This window comes from Eumetopias jubatus, unplaced genomic scaffold (assembly GCF_037043125.1).
Source record: "Eumetopias jubatus isolate StellerSeaLion01/CBP00866 unplaced genomic scaffold, mEumJub1_p1.0 scaffold_2, whole genome shotgun sequence".
Lineage (NCBI taxonomy): Eukaryota > Metazoa > Chordata > Mammalia > Carnivora > Otariidae > Eumetopias > Eumetopias jubatus.
In genome coordinates this window covers 85630095-85653399 of record NW_028274808.1, presented here as the reverse complement: position 1 = coordinate 85653399, position 23305 = coordinate 85630095, and the positions used below count along the sequence as shown (strand labels likewise).

General features: G+C 36.1%; 1 protein-coding gene and 1 pseudogene across 1 annotated transcript in view; both read right to left on the bottom strand.

The window, feature by feature from the left end:
- Positions 1-23305, bottom strand: part of MGAT4D (MGAT4 family member D) — a 56343-nt gene that overhangs the window by 17025 nt on the left and 16013 nt on the right. The window contains exons 4-9 of the mRNA XM_028102245.1: positions 18460-18593; positions 15581-15627; positions 10930-11043; positions 9208-9283; positions 7356-7470; positions 4626-4756 (exon numbers count right to left, since the gene is read on the bottom strand). Of these exons, the coding sequence (XP_027958046.1) occupies positions 4626-4756; positions 7356-7470; positions 9208-9283; positions 10930-11043; positions 15581-15627; positions 18460-18593 (617 nt within the window). The remainder of the gene's footprint in view (positions 1-4625; positions 4757-7355; positions 7471-9207; positions 9284-10929; positions 11044-15580; positions 15628-18459; positions 18594-23305) is intronic.
- LOC114208309 (U2 spliceosomal RNA) lies at positions 12949-13060 on the bottom strand (annotated as a pseudogene).

Genomic DNA, 23305 nt, shown 5'->3' with positions numbered 1-23305 from the left:
CAGTATAGTTAACATAATTTTTATTCCAGTATAGTTAACATACAGAGTTGGATTAGTTTCAGGGGCACAATGTAGTGATTCAACAATTCTATACATTATTCAGTGCTCATCATGATAAGCGTACCCTTAATTCCCCTCACCTATTTCACCCATCCCCCCACTACCTCCCTTTGGTAACCTCCAGTTTGTTTTCTATAGTTAAATCTATTTCTTGGGGCGCCTGGGTGGTTCAGTCAGTTAAGTGTCTCTTGATTTCAGCTCAGGTCATGATCTCAAGGTTGTGAGGTCGGGCTCCATGCTGGGCATGGAGCCTGCTTAAGATTCTCTCTCTCCGACTATGGACTCTGAGAAACAAACTGAGGGTTCTAGAGGGGAGGGGGGTGGGGGGATGTGTTAGCCTGGTGATGGGTATTAAGGAGGGTACATATTGCATGGAACACTGGGTGTTATACGCAAACAATGAGTCATGGAACACTACATCAAAAACTAATGATGTAATGTATGGTGACTAACATAATAAAATAAAATTAATAAAAGTAAATAAATAAGGGTTAAATACAAAAAAAAAAGAAAGATTCTCTCTCTCCTTTTCCCTCTGACCCTCCCCCGCAAAGAGTCTATTTCTTGGTTTGTCTCTTTTTTTCCTTTGCTCATTTGTTTTGTTTCTTAAATTGCACATGAATGAAATCATGTGGTGTTTGTCTTTCTCTGATTTTTTTTCACTTAGCATTATACTCTCTAGTTCCATCCATGTTGTTGCAAATGTTAAGATTTCATTCTTTTTATGGCTGAATAATATTCCATTGTGTATATATATCACATCTTCCCTATCCATTCATCTATTGATGGACTCTTGGACTGCTTCCATAATTTGGTTATTGTAAATAATGCTACAAAAACATAGGGGTGCATATATATTTTCCAATTAGTGTTTTGTTTTTTCTGGGTAAATATCCAGTGTGGAATTACTGGATCATATGGTAATTATATTTTTAATTTTTTGAGGAACCTCCATACTGTTTTTCATAGTGGATGCACCAATTTACATTCCCACCAAGAGCACACAAGGGTTCTTTTTTCTCTACATCCTTGCCAACACTTGTTATTTCTTGTGTTTTTTATTTTGGCCATTCTGACCAGTGTGAAGTGCTATTTCATTATGGTTTGATCTGCATTTCCCTGATGATGACTCATGTTGAACATCTTTTCATGTATCTGTTGGCCATCTGTATTGCTATTTATTTATTTATTTGAGAGAGATTGAGAGCTCACACATAGAGGGAGAGGGAGAAGCAGACTCCCTGCTGAGGAGAGAGCCTGACATGGGGCTTGATCCAGGACCTGAGTTGAAGGCAGACACTTAACTGAGCCACCCAGTCGCCTCTATCTGTATGGCTTCTTTGGAAAAAGGTCTGTTCAGGTTATCTGCCCATTTTTAATTAGTTTGGGGTTTTTTTGGTGTTGAGTTGTATAAATTCTTTATATATTTAGGATATTAACCTTTTCAGATATATATTATTTGTAAATATCTTCTCCCATTCAGTAGGTTGCCTTGTTTTATTTTTTAAATAGCAGACTTACTTAAATGCATTTCTACTCAGTACTAACATGTAGGAAAATATTAGATTAAATGACTGTTTTTAAAACTGTAAACTAAATAAATAATCCTGAGTTAATTTAATTTAAACTAAAGTCAGATAAAATTAGTTGAGGAGTTAAACTTTAGGAAATATTCTAATATTTGCTAAACTATTAATAGAAGTACCACTGAGATGGTATTATCAAATGCTGGCTTCCCAAAATTACCCCCCAAATAACCTGTTGATAAAGAAAAACTGAGTTCATTGCTTATTACAGTAAGGAAGAAACTACCTTTGTAGTGTCTATTCAAGTCTCGTGCCCATTTTTTAATTGGGTTGTTTTCCTGTTGTTAAGTTTTGAGAATTTTATATATATTCTGAATACAAATCCTTGTTGTATATGGAGTTTACAAATATTTCTTCCTAGTCTATGGTGTCTTACCCTCTAACAGTAAAATTTACAGTACAAAAGATTTTAATTTGAATGAAATCCAATTTAGCAATGGAAAAAAACTGGATCATGGTTTTAGTGTCATGTCTAAGAATTCTTCTCCTGGCCCTGGATCCTAAAGGTATTTTTCTATACTTTCTTCTAAAAGTTTTATAGTTTATGTTTCATATTTAGATAAATGATGTATTTTGAAGTAATGATTTTATCAAGTGTGATGTTTAGATTGAGATCATATACACATACATACACACACACACACACACACACACACACACACACCTTCAATTAATCCAATACACATTTGTTGAGAAGACTATTCTTTCTCCATTGAATTGTATATGCTCCTTTGTCAAATATCAATTGGCCATATTTTGTGGACCTATTTCTGCACTATCTGTTTAGTTCCATGGATCTATTTGTTTAGCTCTTTACCTATAAATGTTTGTCTTGCTTACTGTAGCTTTATCATAAGATTGGAAATTGCATAGTATAATGCCTCTAACTTTATTCTTCTTTTTCAAAATCATTTTAGCTAAACTAGTTCCTTTGCCTTTTCTTAAAAATTTTAGAATTAGCTTGTCTATATCTACCATAGAAAATCCTGCTGGGATTTTGATTGGCATTATGTTAAATACACAGATCAATTTAGGAAGCATTTGCATATTTACTATGTTGAGCTTTCTAATCCATGATCATGGTACGTCTCTTCCTTTCATCAGCATTTTTAAGTTTTCAGCATATAGATAACTTACATATTTTGTTAGACTTACACACACACACACACACACACATATACATACATATCATGATATTCTTTCATTTTAATATTGATAATTTATTTTTTGTGTCTTCTTTGTCAGTCTTATCAGAAATTTATCAGTTTTCTTGCTCTTTTCAAAGAACCAGATTTTGGTTTCATTAGTTTTCTCTACTGCTTTTATGTTTTCAGTTTTGTTTCTTTCTGCCCTTAGAGGTATTATTCTCTTTCTTCTGCTTGATTTGGGTTTATTTTGCTCTTCTTTTTCTAGTGACTTAAGGTGAAGCTGAGATTATTAATGGGAGATCTTTCTTGTCTTCTAAGATAATGATTTCTTCTAGGACAAAGTTCTCCATAAGCAGTGCTTTAGCTGCCTCCCACAAATTTTGTTAGGTTGTATTTTCATTTCATTCAATTCAAAGTATTTTCTAATTTCCTTTAGAGACTTCCTCTTTCACTCATGGTTTATTCAGGAGTGTATTGTTTAAATTCCAAGTGCTTGTAGATTTTTCAGGTTTCTTTCTGTTATTAATTTCTAATTTTATTCCATTGTTGCCAAATTTTAGTTTCATTTTTTGTGATTACATCTTAAATTTGTTAAGCTTTGCTTTATGATATAAGACATGTCTATTTTGGTGAGTGTTCTATACATATTTTAAAAGAATGTGTTTTCTAGTGCTGTTGGACATAGTGTTTTTAAAGTATCAGTTAAGGGGCTCAGTAGGTTAAGCATGGCTCAGCAGGTTAAGCATCTACCTTTAGCTCGGGTCATGATCCCAAGATCCTGGGATCGAGGCTGCTGACTGGGGAGCCTTCTTCCCCCTCTCTCACTGCCTGCTGCTCCCCTTGCTTGGGCATGCACACTCTCTCTCTTTGTCAAATAAATAAATGAAATCTTTAAAATAAAATAAAATACCAATTAAATCTAGATGGTAGATGGTGTTGTTCAATTCTTTTATCACTTTGCTGGTTTTCTACCCACCAGCTCTGTTGCTTACTGAGAGAGGAGTGTTGAAGTCTCCAACTATAATTATAGACTAATCTATTTTTTCCTTTAGTTCTGTCATCTTTTGCTTAATGTATTTTGAGGCTCTGTCATTAGATGCATACACTTTTAGGATTGTCATATCTTCTTGGTGATTTGACCCTTTTACCTGTATATAAGTGTCTTTCTTGATCCCTGGTTAAATTTTTTGGCTTTTTTCACCAAAGTCTACTTTGATATTAATATAGCTACTACAGATTTCCTTTGATTAGTGTCTGCGGGTATTTCTTTTCTCTACCTTTTACTTTTTAAAAATATATTTTATTTATTTGAGAGAGAGAATGAGCGAGAGCACGAGCAGGAAGCCCAATGCAGGACTCGATCCCAGGACCCTGGGATCATGATCTGAGCCGAAGGCAGATGCTTAACCGACTGAGCCACCCAGGCGCCCTCTACCTTTTACTTTTACTTATGTATATCATTATATTTGAACTAAGTAGAGACAGCAAGTAATTGAATAGTGTTTTTTAATCCATTCTGATGAACTCTCTCTTAATTGGTATATTTTGGTTATTTATATTTGATGTAAATATTGACATATTTGGATTTACAACCAACATTTTATTATTTGTTTGAGTTTTTTTTGTCTCTTTTTCTCTACTTTCCACTAAATTTGTGGCCTCTCATTACTTCATTTAGTACGTATAAGTGTCAGTAAAAATTCTGGATACCAGAAGTTAAAAAATTAATGCACTCATCAGGTTTAGTTTGGTGAACAAATTTTAGGGAATTACATTAGACAGATAGTATTTTCCTAAAATATTTTGCATTTAAAAGTAAAGAAATACTCACGGGATTTTCTCCTGGGTTACACATCTTCACCTGAAAAATGTCCCTCAAGAGCAAGTCTATGGGTTTATCTTTGTAGAACATTAAAAAAAAACGTACAAAGTCAGATAAGTCCTCAGATTTAAACAGCTTTCCTATGGAGAAAAAGTAAACAAATCCAAACAACTCTTGAGTGTTTACAAATCCAAATAACAATATATCATAAAATAACGCTTATATATAGTCATTCATTCTATTAACATAAGAAAGGACCAAAAAATCATTAAAAATTAAATTATTCCTTCAAAATAAATAAAGCCTAAAGTATTTGTGAAGTTGAAGGATAATAAAGCAAAATAATACATCTGCTTAAGTATTAAGGATTACCATTTCTGGGCAGGAAAGTGTGAAGCAGGTTTAGAATAGTGAATACTCTCAGGTAATCAATTTTGATAACCAGTGAGATCAATTTTCTAAGTCATGTGAAAGATTTATACATAATAATTAAAAAGATATTTAAAAAAATGAAAATTATAGGAGCTATAATCTTTTACTTATTTTTGCAGAAACTGATTTATAACCTGACTTTTGTAGAACTTTATCTACCAGATTTTTTATGCTTAGTACTTAATTTTGATTAGAATACAGTATTATTTCAGTATTTGAGCATCATTTTTATATGAATTTTATTTCTCTTGTATTTGTGATTCTAAAAGATTTGCCCTATTTTAAAGTAGGATATTTCATTAGGTCCAATTGCTTTTTTTCTAATACACTGCATTTTTAATTTTAAAATTAATTTTAAAATGAAGTTGAAGGTATAAAATTCAGGTAAATTTTCACTTTAAAGTAAAGAGTATAAAATACATCTAACCATTTAATAAACATGCTGGTAGAAAGTAAGCATGCTTCCTTTTTTTCACTAGGAGCTGAGTCTGTATGGGTTACTTAATCAAATGTATAGTTGTATTTTAATTTTTTGGCACCCATTTATATAGTGACCAAAACAAGTGATTTAATGATGGAAACAGGTGATTCAGTATTTGTGTTTTCCTTATCTGCTCTCAGTATGCTATAAAATTCTGTTTAGCAAATTCATATTTTTGGTAATATTGAGTAAGAAAATTGTTATTATAACAACAGAGAACAAAGCCCTTGTAAACTTAAGCTTAAATAAGACTTCAGCATTACATATATGTGCTCCTGTTCATTGTGCTCTTGTGATCAGAATGTGAATATTCTCTATCCTTCTCATACCTGACTTTGGTGAGAAAAATAAAAAGGAATTTATAGTTCACAAGGTAATGTATCAACAAAACACTTCCTCTTCAAGTTTATCGGGTATTACTGTTACCTATAATTTTTCTTCTTATTTAAATCAAAGCTGAGCAAAAATCTTTGGGGTCTTAAAACTGGATTCTACAATACTTGACAAAAAATGTATGGGAAAGAAGGTGATCAAGTAAGTATATGAATAACAGATTTCATGAGCAGTCAGAGAAATGCTTTACACTCCTCCCAGTGGCAAAAAAAAAAAAAAAAAAAAAAAAAAGATGTAATGGATAGAATCAAATGTTGTCAAGCACATGGGGAAGCAGGAACCCATACGCACTGCTTAAGGGAGGATAAACTGTACAGCCAATCTGCAAAGCAATCTGGCTACACAGAGACACTGCTACTTTCACCCTCAGTGATCCTGCTCTCGGGGACAAATACATCACTTCATTTCTTTGTGGCAGCAGGGAGTTGGAAGCAATCAAGGTCAACTACTCTGAGGATGGATAAATCAAATGGATTATTATGTAGGGCTTATGCAACAGTCGTGAGGAACAATAAACTAAATGGACATATATCGACATGTTGGCAGTTTTACAATCTAGTTTTGAGGACAAAAATGTAAGGGGCATGAATAGGCTCATCACATCACTCGTTTATGTAAACTTTAAACAGGTACAAACATGATAAACACCGAGTATTTGACATGGATACATGCATATTTATATGTATACTTTGAACATAGTAGAGTGCAAACCTACTGGGATGTGGGAAGAAGTGGGAGTAGGGACTGGGCATAAAACGAAAAAAATAAGTAAGAGAGGGCTCCTGCATGAAGAAACGGTGCCGTGCACCATGAAATGAGTAAGGTCATTCAACTTGCTACCTCAAAGTTCAACTAAAAGGAAAAGTAGAGAAGGAAGGGTGGAAAGAGTGGAAGGAAGAAAAAGAAGTTTATAGAAGAAATTTTTTAAAAATCCCCTCATGGACACAATTTTAGGAACTCTTCTGTGGTGGGGCCGATTCATGTATTTTTACCTTTTCTAAGTATGTCAGCTTTGGCATACTGGAAATTACAGGGAATTTAGAGTACGGGAGTCCTACGTTAGAATTCCTTTCTCTAGAACTGTAATTCTTTGAGTTTCTATATAAACTGAAAGTATTTTTCTATGTAAAATAGAGAAGTACACCTTAGTCACTGAGCCTGCAGACTCTCAGCAAACACTTGGCAAGTGGTATCTTTCTTACCTTTTGATAAAATATTATGTATAAATCAACCTGCTAATTTATATTGTCCATCTAGGAAAAAATTGGTTTAAAATACATTTTCTGAAATTCAGATACTTGAATTTGATCTTATTATTAAATTAAAAGTATCTTTATAGAAATCATGCCCTTCCTTTCCATTTATTAACAAACTGACAAGTTCTTAAGAACTTTTAAGATTATTGTGTGCTAAAAAATAGATACATTGCTTACCTATGAATCCAAGAATTGAAAACTCAATATAAAACCAATTTTTTGAAGTGATATTACGCACAAAATCTGTGATTTTTGTAAAGTACGTCTTTTTAGCTATGATATCATCTTCTAGCTGGAAAAAAACAAAAAGTCGTGAGTACCTTTGATACTTCCACTGAATAAGCTGCATCAGCTTGAGAAGTGAAAATACTTTCAATAGCATACACTGAAGAAAATGTTTTTATGAGGTTAATTTTATTTTTAGTTCAATTCGCTGAGGGTATTTACTGTTAGTTTTCACTTTCAGATTCTGAGACCAGAGATCATCTGTTTCTTTCCCTAAATAATAATATGGAACACTCAAACTAAATCTTCAATGAAGGACACCTGGGTGGCTCAGTCGATTAAGCATCTGCCTTTGGGTCAGGTCATAATCCCAGAGTCCTGGGATCGAGTCCCACGTCGGGCTCCCTGCTCTGCGGGGAACCGGCTTCTCTCTCTCTCTCTCTCTCTCCCCCTCTACCCTTCCACCCCTGCTCATTCTCTCTCTCTCAAATGAATAAAATCTTTAAAAAAATTTTTTTAATAAATAAATAGGGGCACCTGGGTGGCTCAGTCATTAAGCATCTGCCTCCGGCTCAGGTCATGATCCCAGGGTCCTGGGATCGAGCCCCGCATCGGGCTCCCTGCTCCGCAGGAAGCCTGTTTCTCTCTTTCCTACTCCCCCTGCTTGTGCCCTCTGTCGCTGTGTCTCTCTCTGTCAAATAAATAAATAAAATCTTTAAAAAAATAAATAAATCCTCATTGAAAAAATTTTGCTTATCTGAATCCATTTTCATCCTTACCAAGACTTCCATTTCTAATTTAAGGCCAACTAGCTTTATGTTTGAGATGACAGGTGCCACCATGTCCTACTGCCAGAGAGGGTGGCTGCCCAAGGGATGACAAAAGGGAACTGGCACTCTCATCCACCACTAGCTGGGTAGAATAGCAGTGCACGTAAACCTAAGAATAGTTCTCCCTAAGAGAGGGGGAAAGGAAAACTATAATTTTCCTTTTATTTAATCTCATATATATTACGTGTAATCTATCCGCTAAGAGGACCTCCTAAATGATTCAGAAAAATGTGGACGTCCTCAAGCACATTACCAGAACACAAAAGAGAACTACGTGGTTTCAAATTGTTTAAGAAAACATTGGCTGGATCTCAAGTTTCTGTTACATTCCACTAACTAGGAATCAAAAGAGATTTTTTTTTTCTTCCAGTAAAAGAGAAGACCCTACTTCAGGCCTTTTTCTAACATTCTCTCTTCTCCAGTGATATCTTGCAAACTCTTCTTACAACTGTATATTGTCACATGTAGTAAGGCGTATACTCACTGCTGGGAAACATAACACTATTATTTAACAATACACCAGAATTCAGGGAATTCAAGCTATATATAATTGATTTATTTCAGAAATACAGTAAGGCATTGTAGAACTGGGTGGAACATACAAGGTGAGCCAATGTAAGGTACCAATGGTAAGCATACACACTGTCTGACATATAGTAAGTGCTCAAAATATGTCTGCTTAATGTTAATGTAATAAATTTGTGAGAAGAGAAATGTAGGGAGCATAATTTCTATTTTTTTTCTAATTTGAGAATTTCTTTTCAGTTTGCTTCAGGTAACCATAATTTCCTGTTAATAGTAAATCCAGCAAGAAGACTTACATAAAATCAACTTTAAACTTCCTTTTGGAACTTTAATGAGTATTTTCTGAATACAAAGTAAGGTGGAGGAATACAATGAGGAAGGAATCAAAAGAGGGAAGGAGAACATAATTCTTCCACTTTAAATTATATATATATATACCACGGTCTTACCTGTAAATAATACATGGCCTTGGGTTGGGCATACAGCATCAAAAAACAAAAATCCAGTACTTGTTTGATGCACCTACTAAAGATAGTAATAAAATCTGTTAATATTTGTCATTATTACATAATTTTTATTTATAAGCACACTTCAGTAATTAAAAACAATTTTTTACGCTTTGCTAACATAGAGTACTATCTACAGTAAGTGTAATTGAATATTTTATACTATATTAAAATGTTTCCCCTCTTTATTCAGTGGACCATATCAGCCATCACTAAACTAGGATAAACATAATCTATTTTATGTTTTTGTTAAATTTTTATCTGTGTAGTAAAATTAATATTCTTTCTGGTCTTAGGTCTTGTTCAAATAAAAGTAAGAAGAAACTTTATTCTAATTTAATACTAAGCTAGGTATTAGGCCAGTTCCTGAATGTACAAAGAGCAATACACAATGCAGTTCTGTGTTTCATAATCCAGTACGAAAAGACAGAAAATTATTAAAATCACAACAATTAGATAAGTGCTACACAGAGACATTGGCAATGATGGCATACAATAAGATCAGGAGGCCGGGCATTCAGTGGGAGGACCAGTACTGCAAAGGCATGAAACGCACGAGAACACATGCCACCTTAGATCCACAGCACCAAGAGGGGATGGAAAAGCTGATGATGGTGAGGTGGGCAGAGACCAGATCATGAACGAGACTTTGGACTTGATCTCCCATGAAAATGGATTCTTCTGGCTACACTATGGAGAATGAATTGGAAGAGAGGCCAGGCTAGGCTACGCTTAGGGAAAACAAATAGATCATGAATGACCTGAACTAAGTCCAAGGCAGAGGAATGGGGATGAGAGGGATGATGCAGAGGGAAATTGTTTTAAAAAGAAGAAATGATGATGGGGATATAAACAGCAGAAGGAAAAACAGGATCTACAATGTCTCCCAGGTTTATGACTCTAAGAACTGACTAAATTCAAAGCAAAAGAAAACCCCTAAGAGATTTCCAGATTCTGATTCATTTATTATCATAAAACAGAGCTAATAGTTTCCTGGGATCCGACTTTTTTCTGAATTCTGACATTTCTTTTACTCTATTAAGTTTCGAGGAACCAAATTATTACATTTCTTATAATACCTACAACATTTAAAATCAAACAATAGTGATCCTTTATACATGTATAGACTTTTTTCAAAATTCTTTCATAACTACTATCATATTTTATTCTTACAGTGATTCTTCCAAATGTATAATGTAGATTTTATTATGCACACGGGAAAGCAGAGGAAGCCAAGACAAAGGCTAAATTACCTGTCTAGGATGACCTACAGCAAACAGTAAAACTGGAACTAGAATGTACACGTAATAATTTATAACCCCAGGCTTTCTTTACCCCTTCATTATGCCCTTGCTAATTATTGGCTGAATAAGCAAACACAGATAATCAGTGGTGTGCTGGTGGTAAATGTTCAACAACTGACTGTTCGGGGAGTGGGGTAAGGGTGAGCCATGATTTGTGCTTTTGCCCATTTCCATGGTGTAAATGCTCCTACCATGGCTGATTTCACGCTACCAACTTGACGTCGCTGGATGCAGACTGAGAAGTGCTGCACTTTGTCAGCTCTTGCAAGCTAATAGGAGCTGGCTGTGTTTGAAATGGGATCTCTTAGATACTGGTTCCAACATTACGTCTGATGAAGTTATTTCAGGTAATCCGTCATACCTCTCTGACTTTCCTGAGTCGTCAGTTGACTCCTTGACATGTGATATGTTTGGATAAAAAAAGGCAGGTATTGAAATGATTTCTAAGGATCCAGACCTTAGTTGCCTTTTGAATCTGTAAAGATAAGTAAATGGAAGCTTGCAACTCAATATTTAATTTACCAAAATAACAAATACTTAAAAAGAATGTCCTCATGCATGTCCACGTTTTTATTTGAATTGTTTCACATGTAGATACATGATGTCCACCTTATGAAACTAATACTTTTTAGCCAAAACATTTCTTTTATAAATTAGTAAGCAACCTAACAAAAAGTTAAAATATACAATATAAAATTAATTTCCTTTCATAAAAATTATAGGCACTTTAAATTTTTGCACATTTACAATCAGATATGTACACTAAAAGATTCAAAATAATGGAACTAACGAGTTAGCATAGAACATTAGATGATTTTTTTAAAGTGCACAGTTTTGAGTTTAATAAGAGTCCTACTGGGGGCGCCTGGGTGGTTCAGTCATTAAGCGTCTGCCTTCGGCTCAGGTCATGATCGAGCCCTGCATCGGGCTCCCTGCTCAGCGGGAAGCCTGCTTCTCCCTCTCCCACTCCCCTTGCTTGTGTTCCCTCTCTCGCTGTGTCTCTCTCTGTCAAATAAATAAAATCTTTAAAAAAAAAAAAAGAGTCCCATTGAATAGCATCATGCCTGCTGAAACTATAGACTCCTCACAGCAAGCGAGGATTGAGTGTGACTCTTGCCCACAACTCATTGGATGACTATGTATGCTTTTTAGAATCTTTATTTTTAAAAGTTAATATTTATAGACCAACTAGGAAATCATTAAAATGCACGAAATATTGTTCACAAAAACCGTAATACACATCTTGTACCATCAAGGTAAAGGATGGGACACACCAGATAGAGCATTTTAAATGGTTTTCCTTTAGAGACAGATAATATGACTCTCTTTTTGAATCATCTGACATAGTTCTCTGGTACACATGATGGTTAAGTCTAACTAAATTTCTAGTTAGTGACACTGTCTTTGTACATTTTATAGCAAAACATAAGTGTTTTTATACGTCAAGTAGTTTTTTATTCGTGATCTCCACAAGTAACCATATACTGTAATTCTTTTTTAAAGTCATCCTAAAAAGATTTCAAAACATATCCCCAAGAATTGTTTGTAAATCTCTGCCTTCTTTGTAAATGATTCCATGAAGACTACCTTATAAGGACACCAAACTAGCATAGATTTAAGTCATTTCACATTAATGTGTCTTCTGTAAACAGTTTATTATGCAGAAAAAAGCAACCAAGAGAGGGTATCCTGGAATATGAGAACATTTTAAGGATTCAAGTATGAGGCAATTTTTTTCCTGGGGAATCTTTTTTGGGTAAAACTAGACATACAAAGGTGTTTTAGTTAATCTTGCCCAGTTCTATCTCCCTCCACACACATCATCTACTTCAAGGTTCCCTACCAGTCTCAAGTTCAAGTTCAAGTTCACTGCCAATAAATTCCTCATTCTCAACATACTATTTTCCTTTCACAGAGAAAAGAAAATCCTTTAAGGAGGGAATGCTTTCATTTCACCCTCCTTTCTCAAGCTAATTATTTTTTTCTACGTTATCTTAGCTTGGTCCTGCCTAAACCTCCTTCCATGTGTACCTTACATCCAACCCCCCGCCCCCCGTAGACCTTGTGCATCAGCTCCCTCCCTCTTGATGAGAGCACATGTAAAACCTCTCCTAGTGCCCCCATCTCCAGACCTCCCCAAACATAAGCTTTGCCTCAGGCTGCTGTGTTTTAACATCTCTCTCCATTGGCCAAACTTGTTGAGAATAGTCTAATTCAATTCTTTAAATTTTTATTATGAAAATTACCACACACACACACACACACACACACACACACACACACACACACACACGTGGGACTACAATGAATCCCGAATCACTTGATTTCAACAACCATTAATTTTTTTTTTACCACACTTGTTTCATCCATACAGCCCCCTTTTTGTTGCTCAACTATTTTAATATATTGTCCTTGGATAGAGGACGTATCAGATAGTAAACTGATAAGAACAGATACTACACCTGATCTTAGCCAAAAGGCCGAGAAGCGATGCGTTGCTGAAGTATTTTAAAACAAATCCTAATCAGTTCTCACCCTTTAGTTCTTCAGTGTCAAAATCAAAAAAGGACATTTATTTACACAACCACATGCCATTACCACACCTTATAAGACTAAGAATAGTTACTTAATATCACATAATATTCAGCTGATATTCAAATATGCCCAGTACCCTAACAAGTCTCTAATGGGTGAAGGCGGGGCGGTTCCACTGAGTATCCACTTAAGATCTTCTCATTATAACCAGTTATCTCTTACTTCTTTTTTTAAACTTATTATCCAGACCAGTAATTTCAGTTTTTCTCTTTTTCCCTCAACTATCTTTTTGAATAGAACTGGCTCAACTGTCCTATAGAATGTCCTACATCCTAGTGGTTACTACAGATTGCTTCCTCTATTCACTGTGTGTGTATACTCTAAACTGGACTTTAGATCAGATTAAAGGTTGTTCTGTCTTAAATATATGATTTCACTCATATGTGGAATTTAAGAAACAAAAAGATGAATACAGGGGAAGGCAGGGAAAAATAAAATAAGGGGAAAACAGAGAGGGAGACAAACCATAAGAGACTCTTAACTCTAGGAAACACACTGAGGGTTGCTGGAGGGGAGGTGGGTGGGGAGATGGGGTAACTGGTGATGGGCATGAAGGAGGGCACGTGATGTAATGGGCACTGGGTGTTATATCCAACTGATGGATCACTAAATTCTACCTCTGAAACTAAAAACAAACAAACAAAAAGGCTGTTCTGTCTTGTACTGTGTTATATGGTATTCTGGAGGGTGGTGGGCAATAATTCCCTACAGTTTTTTCAGAGTGTATTTCATTGGCTACACAACAAAAGACACAAAACGTCTGTCTAACTTCCAGGGACGCTGAGACTGCTAACAGGTTCAGGTGGGGGCATCTGAGCCCTTCCTGCAGATTGCCCCTCTGGCCTCAGCCCCCACTCTCCCACTCTGCTCTGCCAGGGACTGTAGGGGCAGGGGGTCTGCATGCCACAACCCCAGACCCCCTTGCTGGCCGGCTTCCGGGTAGGTTCTGCCTATGGGAGGCAGCATCAAGAGATTAGAAGGCAGTAAAGTGGAGGCTATGCTTCCTCCTTTGGGGCTGGGGTGACGTCTGCAGCAGCAGAAGCAGGATGGAGCAGCAGGAGGTGGGGGGTCAGCGGAGGCTCCAGCCCTGACAGAGACGGCACTGCTACCCGGCGGGGGCGGGGGGCGGTTCCCAACAGCACTGCAGCAGGTGCGGCCAACGTCAGCTCATCAAACCCCACCTCCCTTTATGCTTCTCCCATCTCCTCTCTTTTGTTCTCTCAGCCCCTGTCAACACTTTTTGACCAGTTCTTTGTACTGAATTCCCTCTATCTGAATTACCAAGCGTTTTCCTGGTTGGGTGCTGGCTGGTACACCTTCCACATCAAGTGCCCCATCCACATGTCACTGAAGGACATGCCTGGGTCAGCTGTTTCAAAATGGTGATTTTCTAATTCTATTCATTCTACAGTTATTAGCTAGAATTTTTTTTGACGAAAATAACTTTTGCCTTGTCCCCTTGAGCTACTTGGTAAGGAAACAAAACCAAACACTTTGCTGGCGAAGCCAAACGTCTATTGGCCAGATTCAGCTTGAAGGCCATGTTTGCGAGCCTGGTCTGTAGCATAAAGTGCTTAATCCTCAGCATGTCACCCAAAGCTCTTCAGGATCTTATCACAGCCTGCCTTAACTCCCACTGATACTGCTTCCTTAATCTCAAACGTCCATACTCCAGGATACACTCATATTTCCAAAAATCTAGTGTGCACCTTTCTGGCCTTTCTGCCTTCTTAAGCAATTCTATTTGCCAGGCATCCCTTTCTCCTTTAATCTGCTTTAAGAGTGTCTACTTATACCTTTAGACTCAGCTCAATTATTACTTTCTTTATATCTTGCAGGTAGAGTGAAAGACTTCACCCTCTACGTGTTCTCATACTGCCCTCCCCATACCAATATGAAACACCAGCTTCCTGGTTGTGATTTGTTTTTTACCAGTTGTATCACCCACTTGAACATAAAGATCTGAAAGGCTGGGTCCATTCCACAGCATCTTGCTTGAGAAATAACATCATGTTGGCTCATCATTATGTGCTCGCATCTCCCAGGCTACATCCAACAGGAGATTGTAAGCAGACGTGGAGAATGTGACTTCATACAGTAAGGAACACAAGAACTAGATTATTAAGAAATAATCTAGTAGGCTTCTCTCAGAGGAAGTGGATTTCATGGAGAATAGATACAACAATAGCAACATGGAAAAGGTGGATTTTATTAGGCAGACAACCTACAAAATTGGGGAAAGTTATAAGCTATACTTTGTCACGGCTCAGAACTACCTGTAGTCCTAAGTAGTTCCTTCTACACAGCTCACTCATCAGAATGAATATGATCACTAATACAATAATATAATCGGGCAGAAAAAATAAAATAGAAAAATGAAAGAACAGTTATTTTCAAACTTATCAGACAGTACTTACCTTTTTGTAATCATGCCAACAACAGATTTTAAATAATCTTCATTTCTCTAAAAATGAGAAAAATATTTTACTGAAATTAAGCATGCCTCATAGTTTTGCTACTATACGGTTGCTACATATAATTCTAGTTTAGGTATGGAATGTCATTGCTTCCTAAGAATTTTTTGTTTTTATAAAAGAATTTAAAATACCCATGTGTCTAAAAGACCTGATGTGAATACTGAAAAGATTTCATTCTTCCTTTGTCACAGTACAAAATATCACTACACATTATTTACACTTAAAAATTAGTATGCAAAAACCTATGTATCTAAAACAGTTTTGTCCTAAAAATGGGATGGTTTATTTCTAAGAACTGCACTTTTTGAAAATGTCTTCATTTTATGAGTATTATAGGATAATAAACGTACTTCAAAATTAGACCACAGCTTTCCAGATGGTATTACTCAGCTTGATTCCCAAATTTTCTTCCATCAACAAACCTTGTGTGCCTACTCTTTATCAAATTCTGTGCTAGATTACTGATGACAGATTCATCTGTAAGTAGCTTTCGGTAGTACATTCCCAAATGTATGTATGTATGTATGTATGTATGTATGTATTATGTATTTACTTATTTATTTACTTTCACAAAAGTGATAGTATTTACACAATATTGCCTCAGGGCCCCAAACATTCCTAATATAAAATCCTGAAAAATTTTGAATAATGACAGTTCTATTGTCAAATCTGAGTACTCTGAAATGTATACAGACTGCTTATTTTAAAATATCCATCATGATGCAGATAACCCTATGACAGTACTTAAGGTTCTTAAGATAGCCATAAATTGAATCACCAGCTATTTGTTACACAGAAATATTTTATATCTTAAATATAGTACTAAAGTTACACTTCTTAAGCAATCGACATTCCATTTTAAAATTTGTCCCTAATATTTTATTACCGGTCTAAACATTTTAGGCACATGTGCACTGTGTCAGCAGCAAAGAAATAAAGATTATAATATGTAACGTACAGAAATGTGGCAAAACATTTCGGAGATTATGTATATGCTTTCAATATTAAGAAATTAAACTTGGAGAGAATGACTGTTTAATCTTTTATGTTTTCCTCTTAGTTCTTCTATTGCTTGTTTTGTTTTTTGAGTTTTTTCTACATTCAAAGACATATTTATTGTAGAAAATTCAAATAAAGACAAGAACATAGAAAGTACAGGGATGCCTGGGTGGCTCAGTCATTAAGCATCTGCCTTTGGCTCAGGTCATGATCCCAGGGTCCTGGGATTGAGCCCTGCATCCGGCTCCCTGCTCGGCGGGAAGCCTGCTTCTCCCTCTTCCACTCCCCCCTGCTTGTGTTCCTGCTCTCGTTGTGTCTCTCTCTGTGTCAAATAAATAAATAAAATCTTAAAAAAAATAATATAGAAAGGACAACAAAGATCCCTCCAACTCTTACTATCTGGAGATAACATTATTTATATTTTGGAGACCATTATTCCAAGGTTTGTTCATTTTCTTTTTTTAAATACATTTTGTCTATATCCTTTTTACCTCCTTCCTTCCATCTACCACATTTTACATAGATAATATGATGTTAAATGTGATGCTTTACAACTTTTTTCCCACTCAGCAATATGATATGGATGTCATTTATGTCAGTTAATACAGATATTCATTCTCTTTTCCATGGTTACAACTGCATTGTGGATTATTGCAATGTAGACACAAGGATTTAACCAGCCTCTTATTGATAGACATTTTTGGTGGTTTTCCAATGTTATGCTTTTATAAAGCAATCAGGCATTGAAAATCCTTGAAATAGTTACTTACTGAACGTTTACTATATGCCATGCATCATTCTAAATACTTTAAATATAATAGCTAATGTAATTGACAAATCAACCCTATGACATAGGTAATATTATCATCACTATTTTGCAGAGAACGAAAGTGAAGCATAGAAAACTGAAGGAACTTGTCAAGTTCACAAGCCAGGGAATGGAGAAGCCAGCATTTGAACCTTGGCAATCTAGATCCAGAGTATGTGTTCTCAACTACTGTACATACTGTCATATTTTTATTATTTTGGAATTCCTGCTTGATTATCTCCTTAGGATAACTTCCCAGAATTGAGATTTCTGATACATAGGATATACACATTTTAAATCTAACACAAGTTGCCAAATTCCCCCTCCAAAAGGTTTTATGGTGTCAATATTTATACAGTGCTTTATGTACGTTTTACATGGCATTAGAAGGCAAGATAGAAAATCTGGGGGCCATTGGACATAGATTTGAATCTGCTGTATTAATTACTGGGCAAGTTACTTACTTTCTATAAGCTCCAGTTTCTTCACCTGTAAAATCAGGACAGCTACACCTACTTTACAAGGATGTAATGCAGACCACAGATAATGTATATAAAAATTGTCTACAATCCTTCAGATATAGGAAGGAATCCCTCACTATTCATGGTGGTTATTGTTACTTAAGTTAACACAAATTATCTCTTGATTCGTATACCTACCTTTTATTGGGCCGGCAGGTTTTATTACTATAGCTTCAATTTTAATGTTCTGTTTGTAAATATAATTTCTGTACTACGTAGTATGCAGGGCTCCTAGTAACATATTTAACAATGCAATCTTATTTCTCCACATGGAAGCACTATATTTTCTTTTTAGATTGACATATTTAGTTCCTTCTCAGTGGTATCAAACAAGTATTAAATACATTGTCTGCCAACCAAAAAGGCATCTATGAATTGCTTTTTTAAATTTAAGAAGAAAAATCCAAAACGATACAGTGATTACCATGGAGGAAGGGTACCTGGAGACCACAGGTTGGGCCTGAGGAGAGCCACTTATTTTTCATACGTACATCTGAGACAGAGACAATCACCACAGAGTCCTTCTCTTCTGAAGGAGTCATCCTGGAGACGAGAGAATTCAGTGTTTGCTTCAGGTAACTTTGATTTCCTCTGTTAACAGTGGAAATGCCCAGTGCGAAAGAGACTGCAGGCAAAGGAGCATGGAATCATCATTTCAAACCACAGAGAAAAACATAATTTATCATTAATATCTATGCTTATTACTGTGTTTGGGTTAGTCATATGGTCATAAAAAATGTCCGAAACTATATTACAAAAATTATCCAAACTACTCTTAATTTTTATCACAAAGTTCATTTTCTGCCTGAGCAAATTCCAATTTGCAGTGGATTGTTAGTAAATGCATTAAGTAGACTCCAAGATGTTCTCATGTTGGAGGGTTTCAGTGTAGTAAAAGATAAAACTAACCACTCTCCATTTATTTTAGCTTTTACCTAACTTGGGTACAAAATGTCACACATTGGCGAATTCTCTACTTCTCTTCCTAAGGAAATGCTGGAATCCAAAACAGGAAAAATACTATGAAATATTTTCATCTGTGAAAAAAAATGTATGAAGTAATTTTCAAGTGATTTAATGGAATGAATCCATGCCCCTAAGTTACTTGTATTGACCACTATTGACTGGAACACTGGGAGAACAGATCTCATGTCATCCAAATAGATACTAAAATTATATCAGTAAAGTCTGCCCAAACTCAACACTAGTGCCTGGACATATGAACTTGGGCAAGATACACAGCCTCTCCAGCCTCAATGTCCCCACCTTTAAAATGGGACTTCTAGAATGGCTAAGTAAGGAACTCAGAAAATCCTCTCCCTAAAAAAGCAATAATAAAACTAGAAAAAAATTGTCGAAACAGTCAGGGCCCTGGATATACAACAAACTGAGAAGCATTTATGTAACAAAAAATTACTGAACTTTGGTGACAACAGTAAGAATTAGTATTTCTCTGATTACTATTGAGTTCGAACATACTTTCATACGTTTATTGGTCTTTGGACATTCTTCTGTGAAATTCCTGTTTAAGTTCTTACCCATTTCTCTGAGTTTTCTGGACTTCTCTTATTTATTAATGCTCTCTATAGATTCTGAATATGAATGCTTTGTCAGTTATGTGTATTACAAGTATCATCTCCCACTCTGGGTTCCCTTTTCAATGTTTTACCTCCTGATGAACAGAAATTCTTAATTTTAATATAGTACAATTTATCCATCTCTTCCTTTACATATAGTGCTTTTTTGATTCCTGTTGAGAAATCTTTGTTTATCTTCAGGTCATAAAGACATTCTCCTGAATATCTTCTTGATGGTTTATTGTTTGCCTTTTATAGTTAGATCTACAGTCCATCTGGAAATGATTTTTATGGATGGTATAAGGCAGGAATCAAGTTTCAAACTTTGGGTTTTGTTGTTTTTGTTTTTGGGTGGTTTTTTTTGTTGTTGTTACCATGCTGAACTTTTTATTTTAAAATTATATTCTAATATGAGTGAATTTTTAAATTTTTTTTACTATTCAAACTTTGGGATCCACTCTAAAATGCAATTCCCGAAATGACTCCGAATGCCTTAGGGTAACGAACACGTTTACAAACATTTACAAGGTCTTTAATGACCTGGTCCTGACCTTCCTCTTCCGTTCCAACTATCCTCTCTTTAAAACCAGTCTCACTTAACATTGCTCAGCTTCTCAGAATGACCAAATAGGAGACTCTCATCTCCAGGCTTTTGCTCATGCCATCCTTTCTTTGCCTAGAACACTCTTCTTCAGGTTCCTTGTGCTGATTCTATACTTTTTTTCTAAACTAGGTTGGGCGTACCAGCTACATATTCTTACTTCATCTCATATAGTACTTATCATTCTATTTGTTATTGGAATACATAATAATGGCAACAAACTTGGGGTGAATAAGTGAATAGCCAAGTCTCTTTATTATTTGGGCTCTACCCCATGTCATACTGACAATAACTTCCAGCCCCAATTGTGCACACACGCCCCACTTTTTGTCCAGGCCCTTTTGCTGTTAGACCCTTCCTATTTCTTTTTCTCTACCTGGATGAACATCCTCTACTTTTCCACTATCCATCACCTGCTTTTTCCCTATTTAGTCTATTCTAATTCTGTTCACCCTTCATGACTCAGGTGAATGTCACTTTGTCCAGAAAGTCTTCCCTAATTCCCCAAGTATGGATTACTTGCTCCACCTTGTATTTCCCTTGTCACAGCACTAGTTACTCTATACTGTAATTGCCTTCTCACGTGTCTGTAGGAGGATGAGGGTCTTGTCTTATCCACCACTATTCCCCTGGTAGAAGCCGGTTACTTGAGGACATGGAGGACTGCACAAAGAAATTGTCAGTTAAGCTGAAAAGTCATAGTGGGGAAGTTAGTTGCGGTCGACAGGAGGTGGTGGGTTTGTTGCAGGCAGTGATCTGCATGTGCTAATCACTTGGCTTATTCACAGGGACTGTAAGTGTTTTGGGGTTGCTGGAAAGGAGGGGAAGTGGCAAAAATTGATTTGAAAAATACAGTCTATTGTGCATACACCATGTCAAAGAGCTAGCTTCATCCTATATGTACTGAGGATCCACTAAAGGATTTTAAGCAAGAGTTGAGCATGATGTTATGCATTTTAGTACACAGCTCTGAGGAGGGTATGAAGAATGGATTGACTTCAGTCAATTTACAAGTCTATTTCAATACACTGGGCAAGAAATGAAAGCTGAAAGAATAGTTATAGAGGGTAGAGAGCAGAAATTATTTGAAATATACTCAGAATATAGAACAAATAAGACTGATGACAGATTCCCCAGTAGGCCTTGCTATAGGCTTCAGTGGTTTCACAAATGTTTTATGTGCTATGATCTTTTAGTTACCAGGAAAAAAAAATCTTTTCAATTACTTCTGGTAATGAAGGTTTATAGGCAAACTGGTCCTCCCAAGGACCAATGAAAATCCACCAAAGGGCTCAAAAGGAGGATCAATATATACAGCATGGGTGGAAATCAGGAAATAGTTGGGGAATTAGAAAATTATTCAAGATTTAACACAGTTCTATAGGGCGCCTGGGTGGCTCTGTCAGTTATGCATTTGCCTTGGCTCAGGTCATGATCCCAGGGTCCTGGGATGGAGCCACGCATCAGACTCCCTGCTCTGCGGGAAGCCTGCTTCTCCCTCTTCCGCTCTCCCTGCTTGTGTTCCCTCTCTTGCTGTGTCTCTCTCTGTCAAATAAATAAATAAAATCTTTAAAAAAGAAAAAAAAAGATTTAACACAGTTCTGCTAACTGGGTTACCTCAACACCTCAAAACCCCAAAAAGAGTTCTGTTGTTCTTCCCAATTACAAACATCTCTCCCTCCTTCCTTTCACTCTCTGGCATGGGCTTCTGCTTATCTTTGCTGATGTTTATTTAAAGCTATGCTGATTCTTGGTATCTACTATTTTATAGTTTCTACATACTGAGTTTTTTTTTTTCCTATGTCTTTCATCTCCTCCTCCTGTTACCTTTAGCTTTGGGGGAGCACACACTTTCTCGTGTATTCACACACATTATGCACGTCTATGTACATACACGTGCCACATTCAAAATACTCCTAAGAGGGAATCTGATGCAGTTTAAGACTCAAGTGCGATCTCAAGAAGTAGCTTAATATCTCTAAACCTCAATTTTCTTAGGTGTAAAATAGAGATACTTATAGGTCCTACTGTACTGGGTTGTGAGGGTCAGATGAGACAATGAGAGAAAACATAAAAAAAAAAAAAGAAAAAAGAAAGAAGGAAGGAAGGAAAGCACAGTAACTCAGTATATGGAACACAGTGAGAACTCAGATGTTAAGCAATGCCACTGGCACCCCCATCCCAACTCAGCAAGCTTGGCAGAAGCATGTGCTACGGAACACTACTTATTCCCAAGGAACCGTGTAGATCAGAGATCAGTAAGCTTTTTCTGTAAAGGACCAGGTAGTAAATAAACATTTTTGTCTCTCGGGCCATACAGTCTCTGTTGAAACTACTCAATTCTGTCGCTGTAGCATGAGAACAGCCTCAGACAAGTAACAATGAGCACTGACTAGGCTCCAACAAAATCTTATTGTAAAGTAGCAGCTTTGGCCTGAGGGCTGTAGTTGGCTGCCACTGGCTTGGGGTGACTCATTAGAATAAACAAGGTCTGTGAGAATGGCAAGCGTTCGGAGACTCACCCTAAAATCCCTGCTTCTAACTTAAATGCTTTCTCTCTTCTTTAATACCTGCTGAAGTTAAATTCATTATTTAAGGATTAGCTCAAACATCACCTCTTCTGTAAAGCTTTCGCTGACCTTGGTCCCCAGAAAGATGGGGAAATAGGAAGATAACCAGGTAAGAATGAATTGATCAAAACCAAGGGACACAAGTGTTGCCAGGTACTTAGCAGATGCTTAATATAAGTCAAATGTATATGTGACTTATAATAACCTATTTTTAAAACATCTGTATTCAAGTTGAATTTGAATTCAAGTCTCTAAATATCTATTGAACTATTTTTTTTCTGCCAAGTCATATAATTTCTGGCAGTCCAAATTAATGCCACATAAGCTGGTGGTCTATGTATTGGAGTATTATATTAATGGATTACATATTAAAACTTAAAAGCAATATAATAATAATTAGAGAAGCATCCAAAAAAACAAGAGGCTCCTGGCTAGCTCAGTCGGTAGAGCACACAACTCTTGATCTCAGGATTCTCAGTTCAAGCCCCACATTGGGCATGGAGCCTACTTAAAAAAACAAACAAACAAACAACAACAAAACTTAAAAGCATGTCCTCAAAGATCAAAATATCTATATTTGATTTTCTAA